This window comes from Manacus candei, unplaced genomic scaffold, assembly GCF_025592945.1.
Source record: "Manacus candei isolate 608988 ecotype Guabito, Panama unplaced genomic scaffold, ASM2559294v1 h1tg000073l, whole genome shotgun sequence".
NCBI lineage: Eukaryota > Metazoa > Chordata > Aves > Passeriformes > Pipridae > Manacus > Manacus candei.
The window spans coordinates 4,684,185-4,690,874 of NW_026138121.1; the positions used below are offsets into that span (position 1 = coordinate 4,684,185).

The 6,690-nt window shown below is 52.5% G+C and overlaps 1 protein-coding gene across 1 annotated transcript; it reads right to left on the reverse strand.

The window, feature by feature from the left end:
* Nucleotides 1–689: 689 nt before the first annotated feature.
* On the reverse strand, nt 690–6,564 carry LOC127480385 (peptidase inhibitor 16-like). Its single transcript, XM_051808498.1, has 5 exons — nt 5,455–6,564; nt 4,018–4,233; nt 3,514–3,623; nt 2,664–2,752; nt 690–1,885 (listed from the first exon to the last, which is right to left on the reverse strand). Exons 1-5 carry the CDS (start codon nt 5,887–5,889, stop codon nt 1,785–1,787), a joined length of 951 nt encoding a protein of 316 aa, XP_051664458.1. The 5' UTR covers nt 5,890–6,564; the 3' UTR covers nt 690–1,784.
* Between the last annotated feature and the right edge of the window lie 126 nt (nt 6,565–6,690).

The window sequence follows — 6,690 nt, forward strand, 5'->3', positions numbered from 1 at the left end:
ACATCCTGAGGGTCTTGAACATGGCTGGTTGGTGTCTAACAAGGCTCATGCACTGGCTTGGCAGTAACAGGATGTTTCTCTTCCCTACTCACCCACTTTTATGAGCTCTGGAGGAGTCTATCGTCTTCCACACTATTCATTCATCCATTCTATGATCCTGTGACTTTAAAACACTGGGACACACATGTTGACTGGGAACCCCTGTGAGCTGGGCAGGGTGGGAGTGGGGGATTGTCTGAACCAGCACAGCGAGTGCCAAAGGGCAGCTGAGGTGAGGGAGACCATGGTGGGAGCAGGGGGGACACTTCCAGCACTGCAAAAAAACAGCTATTGCCCAAGTGCCCTGATTTTGCTGGGAGGAGAAATGCTTTTCTGCTCTTTGGATTCTTTGTAGGGAATTCACCCTACGTTCTCCTCCACCCAAAACCAGAACCAGTGGTTCTGAAATGCACTCCCAGCTCCAACCCCTCAGCCCAGGGGAACAGCAGCTGCTCTGGCTGCACTTTTCTCATGTGTCCTTAACCCCAGGAAGGATTTTTGCCCCCAGAGCAGCTGGGCAGCAGGAGCTCAGCCTGCCCCGAGAACGCGCAGCAGCCGCGGCACCTGGGCAGGAGGTTCTTTTTTAATCTGATTCTTAACTCCATGCGGAGCTGGCGATTAACTAAAGCTCGGCGCTGCCGGCAGGGATCCATGCGGTGCATTCCGAGCTGCCCAGTGCTCAGTGGTGTCTCTCCCAGTGCCATCTGCCGGTCACTGCCTGGCTGGGCCGGCCGCGACCGTGACCTCAAAACACCCCTGGGGCAGCTGCTTCCCTGCAGGAGAGCTGGTGCTGCTGGGCCAGCAGAGCCACCACTGACCTGTAACATCATCACTTGGCTCTCTTGAGCTAAGATTGTACCGACTCACGCGGTGACTTGTTTCTCCTGGACCAGGTTCCACCACACGCAGATTATTTGTCAAGTGGGATCTGTATTTAAATTGAATTACACTTCAGTTATACAAAGAAGAAAGAAAGGAAGCCTTGCAAGGGAAAGCTGTGTGAAGGAGATGGTGGCTTCTCTCAGGAGTCAAGGTTTCTCTTCTGTGCGTGCACAAAGGTGAAAGCACAGGCGTAAAACAAAGCTGTGGCAATGGATAATGGCAATAACTGAGGAATGGGACATGGGGCAGAGACAGGAGAGAGGGAGGAGGCAAGGGCTGCAAGGGTGTGAGGAGCAGCAGGGAGAATATCTGGGTAGTACTGGCCAAAGTTACACTAGAACCAGGAGGGAAATAGAAATCCTCATATTGGACTCTTATTGGACAAAAAGGGAAAGAGATGAAACTTGTCCAAATCTGAGACAAACAGACACATGGGGAGGGGAAGAGAGCATTTTTGCTGGAAACTCGTCCTGAAAAAACACTAAAGCCAACCACCATGTCTTGTTGCCACTTGGGTTTCCAAGCCATCCTGCTGTCCCTGGGGACACGGTGCGGCGGGGCCTGCCGGCCACACGGCTGGGGGACAGCTCACCACTCCCACCTTGCACATGGAACAGAAGCCCAGGCTGGTCACAACAGGAAAGAAAGGAGAAGTGTCCAAGTTCACCAGTGTTATGGCAGACACCCTCCTGCCCTTAGTCTCCTCAGGAAGGCTCGCCAGGGCTGGAGCAGATGAGGCAGCGTAAGAAGGGAGGTGTCAGCCTGAACTGTCTGAGGGGTCTCCTGAGCCCAGCAGGGTTGTGGAACAACCAGTGCTGAAGAAAGCCTTGGTGACTGGAGCAGGGAGAGCTGAGAAAGACCATTCAAAGCAGAAGGCCCACCAGGATGGCACTGGGGAGGAGGAAGAGTGAAAACCCCAAGCAGGTACTGGCGGCTCCAGTCGTGGGCTGATCTGTCTCCCGTTCTTCAGTGTCCAGGGCAGATGGTGAAGGAAGAAGAGAAAACATGAAGTTAGAAGATCCTCTGTAGTAAAGGAGCTAACAGGCTCTCCAGTGTCTGCCTGTGGAGATTATAATCCAGGTCTAACATGGGCTCAAAGGAAAGAGTTACCTCGGCTGCCTCAGAAGGATCAGGTCTTTCTGGTTCTGGTTTTGTGGTTGTGGCAGTTTTCAGTTGTGTCTTTGCTGTTGTGGCAGGTGTTGGTGGTGTAGCAACAGGTTTTGGCTTAGACAAAGTTTTGGTGTATTTTGGTGTGGTGGGTGCCGGCTTGGCTGTAGTTGTGGTGGATTTTGGCTTGGCCATGGCTGTTGTGGCTGCCAGCATGGTGGCTTCTGGCCTGGCTGGGGTTGCTGTTGGGAGTGTGGTGGCAGGTTTTGGCTTGGCTGTTTTGGTGGGTACTGGTGTTGGGGGTTTGGGCTTGGCTGTGGTTGGGAGTGTGGCTGTGGGTTGTGTCTTGGCTGTGGTTATGGTGGGCTCTGATGCTTTGGGTACTGGTCTAGCTGTGGTGGACACTGGTGTTGTGCTGGTTAAGGGGATACAAGGCCCTTGTCCAGTTCTCCTCATCCTGAGGCAGCTGACCTGTCTTAGGAGCAGCCACTGCTCCTGAGATCTCATGGTCCAGCCTTGGACCTGCTGGCTCAGGGCTTCCTGAAACCTCCAGGAGGGTTCAGAGCTTGGACCCCAACCCAGGGGGTTCAGTCCCAACAGCCCCTCCAGGGACACGCGCGGCTTCGCTCACTCACCACACAGGTTGTTCACACAGACTGTGCCCTTGGGACAGTTTGAGCACGGGGGTCCTTTCTCATATGGCTTTCGGATACTCCCATTACCCCTGGAAGCAGAAGATGCCAAGAAAAAGAGGGGTCTGATTCAGCTGTGATATCCCAGCCAAGGCAAAGCTCAGGATTGATGTAAAAAGCAAGTCATGGTCTCCTGCCACAGACTGTCAGTGCCATTTACTCAACAGCCTGAGCCCAAGGCTGCTAAAGCCAGGGGACACAGCTCCATGGACCAGATCCTGCACATCCCTTAGAATGAAACACTGGGTGGGCACTGGGACAAGTGATTCTGCCTCCCTTCTGCTCACAAGCCCTAAGAAGGTCTGCAGCCACCAGCTGCTCTAAGTTGGTCTCAGCAGCCCCAAGCAAGTGGTCCCAAAGCTTGTCCCAGGGCTGTGAAGGGGGTACCCACTTCTCCCTCCACATCCAACCCTTCCTGCTGGTGCAAAAGGGCTTCTCCACCCCAGGCAACCACTGCTGCCAGCAGGGAAGAACCAGCCCCGGAGCAGGGAGCTGTTTGTACCCTCAGCTACTGCGACTTCACCTTCGGGCAGCTCTCAGGGCAGAAGGTCCCTCCCTGGGTCTGTGCCAGAAGCTGAACCAGACCTCAGCAATCACGGGCAAGGATCGCCAGACAACCCTTCCTTCCCCTGTGACCAACCCAAGATAAGGAAGGCCTTTCTTTGGAACCGCTTTGCTTCTATTTCTGACCAAGGCCAAACTCTGCTCTGATGAAAGGACTGAAGGAAGGACATTTCCAGCACAAAAAAAACCCCATCAAGATGCAACAATCCACGCAGGATCTGGGACTTACCAGGGAAAATACTTGCAAACCAGCAGGTGCATGTTCTCTGTTTCCTTTCCTTCGATCTTCTCACAAAGCTTTGCCCCACAGCCGATGTGTTCTGTGTCTGCCCAGACCATCTAAGGCAAAGACCAGGGGTGAAGGTGAGAGGAGTGGGTGAAGGCAACCTGTCCCCTGGCCTTGAAGGCTGCTTCATACATCCATTCACATAATTACCACAACCATCTCTGCTCCTCCTTGTTCCCACCCAAGCTGTGAAGAAACATCCAGACTTTGTCTCTCTGCCTGAGACAAGCTGGCACCCAGCTTTGCTGAGCAGCTAAAAGAGGGCTTGTTTCAGAAAAAAGGTCTTCTCACAAAGGCTGGTCATTGCTGGCACCATGCCCAGGTCCCCCTCTATCATTGTGATTCCCACCTGGTTCCCCATCCCTTTGCAAAGACTTTGGGAGGAGCTGGGGCTCTGGTACAGTGCCTTTCCCACCAGCCCCATCCCTCCAGCTCAGCAGCTTGTACCTGTTTGTAGTTGCCACAAGTCTTCCCAGGCTGACATGTGGATGTTAACAAGCTGTAGAATTTCCTCTCCCCGTTCCATTCTGCCACAGCATGTTTGAGGTCCAGGGTTGGGGCCATAGCAAAGAGGTTTTCCTTGTGTCCACCACTCTCCTCGTCCTCCCAGATGCACTTCTCTGCATGGGATTGAGCATCAGCCTCCAGCTCCGTGTCCCAGGTCTGAAAGGAGCTCAGCATCAGCACAGAGAGAGGGACACAGGGCTCTCCAACAGGAACACGGCACTTACCAAGGACCTCTGGGCTCTCTGGCCACACAGTTTGCCCATTCAGGAGTAAAATTCAAATCCCCACCCAACACAGTCATCAGGAGAGGTCAGGATGGTCAGATCCAGAACAAACCAAACTTTGGCTTACAGGTCAAACAGGAGAAGGTCAGTGCATCAGCACAGCTCTCACAACCTCACCTGGAGCACATCCAACATCATCACAGACCGTCCTCAGCTCAGCGAGGAGAAACTGTCACAGTGCTCAGGCTTCTGGCTCTGGCCCCTTGGAGTCTGCAGTCACTAGTCAGACCTCTCCCTGAATTTAGATTTTTGGTTCTTTTGGTCGTTAAGCTCCTGTTTACCAGCCCACAAAGGTTTTACTTCACCTGGGCAACTCTCGAGTCAGGCAGGGAGGTCTCCTCCAAGCACAGGGTGACCCAAAGAGGAAAGGACTCCAACTATCCATGACAAACACTTATCTTTCTCCACATGATTTGCAAACAGTTAGGACAAATCATGTGGTGGAAGATAAAACATGATATCCAAATTTTAGTCAAGAGTCCATAGAAGACAAAAGGTAGCACCAGTTCTAGAGCTTGTTTGTTCTCCCACTGCAGCCACACATGATGTGGGACATGATTCGGTTTCCCTGAGCAAAACAGGGGATCCCTCACCTCCAAGGCAGCCCTGCACAAGGCATGGTGAGGATTAGGAGTGGGATGGACAGCCCAAAAAACTGAAAGACCTGGGGGTCATGTCTGAAGTTGATGCAAACACAAAGCATCAGCAGGATTCCCCTTCCAGCTCCTGCAAATGGCCATGGCAACGTCTCCAGCTCATGGCACCTGCTCATGGCAAGGTCTCACCTGCCCTTCCTCCTCATCACAAGGAGCTCCAGGAGGCACCCATGAGTGAGAACTGCATCACTCTCAGACAGAGCATTGGGGGACTCAGATCACACTTAAAAACTTCCAGAAATTATCAAAGACAACTCTACAAGTTAAGGAAACTCATCTCCTTAGAGCCAATTCAGGGAACCTCCCCACTGACACCTCCTTGTAACCCTACATGACAATTGCTCAGCCTCCCCTAATCCCTGATCCCTCCCAGCACTGAGATCAAGGCTTGCACCACACAAACACCCCGAGATCCCTCTGCAATAAGAGCCACTTACCAACTTCATCATAGCCCTGGCAGGAGGAGAGACCTGGGAGCGGTATCTATTATGCTCATCCAGGATTATCTTCTTTTCTTCCTCACTCAGGGACCAGCTCAGCTCCAGCACTGTGAGCACCAGGAAAACAGGAGGAAGACCCGAGCTCAGCATCGTGCAGTCGGCTTCTGCTCTTGGCAGCCCAGGGCTCTGGCAGAGAGATTTACAGCAAGGAACACCCAACAACTTCAAGATTGGGGAGGAAATGTATTTATTAGAGTTTTGGACCCACGTGGGACACACCCCTGTCACGTATTGCCCTTGATGAAGAGGCACCACTGCAGCTGGTGCCAACAAATGCACAGGACAACTCCTGTCTCCAGAGACCAGAAACACCCTTCCTGGGCAGCTGTTCCAGTGCTCTGCCACCCTCCATGAAAAGAACTTCTTCCTCATGTTGAGATGAAACTTGTTGTGTTTTAATTTATGGCCGCTGCTCCTTGTCCTGTCCCTGGGCACCACTGAAAAGAGTCTGGAACCATCCTCTTGGCACCTGCCTTTAAGATATTTACAGGCATTAATGAGATCCCCTCTCAGTCTTCTCCAGACTAACCAGGCCCAGCTCCTGCAGTGTCTCCTCACAAGAGAGATGCTCCACTTCCTCAATCACCTTTGGGCCTCTGCTGGGCTCTCTCCAGTAGCTCCTTGTCCTTCTTGAACTGTGAAGACCAGAACTGAACACAACACCCCAAATGTGCCTCACCAGGGCAGGATTCACCTGCCTTGACCTGCTGGCCACACTCTTCCCACTGCCCCCCAGGATCTCCCTGTCCTTCCTGGCCCCCAGGTCACACTGCTGGCTCATGATCAACTTGTCACCCACCAGGACCCTGCTCCTTCTCCACAGAGCTGCTCTCCAGCAGGTCACCCCCAACCTGGGCTGGTACCTGGGGTTATCCCTCCCCAGGGATAACAGGACAGCTCTTGTTGAACCTCATTAGGTTTCTCTCCTCCCAACTCTCCAGCCTGTCAAGGTCCCACTGAATGGCAGCACAGTTTCTTTCTCCCAAAGTGTTTCTTATGACATTTCCCAAACAATGTTGGGAAATGTTCTGACTTCTGGTTTAAAAATTACACTTCCACTTAGAAAAAAATGCCCTAAAAAAAGGGTTAAATAACCTCTCAATGGCTGACATGCAACACAGAAATAAAAATCAGGAAAAGGGAAAAGGTGCATTAACACTTGTATTTAATTGC

What these genes read in the sequence shown, in the direction of transcription:
- LOC127480385 (XM_051808498.1), bottom strand. Translation starts at nt 5,889, where the DNA reads ATGAGGAAGAAGTTCTTTTCATGGAGGGTGGCAGAGCACTGGAACAGC. An exon ending in CCAGGGCTATGATGAAGTTG is followed by an intron (nt 4,234 to 5,454) that starts GTAAGTGGCTCT and finishes AGCTCCTTTCAG; the next exon opens with ACCTGGGACACGGAGCTGGA. An exon ending in GTTTGCAAGTATTTTCCCTG is followed by an intron (nt 2,753 to 3,513) that starts GTAAGTCCCAGA and finishes TTCTGCTTCCAG; the next exon opens with GGGTAATGGGAGTATCCGAA.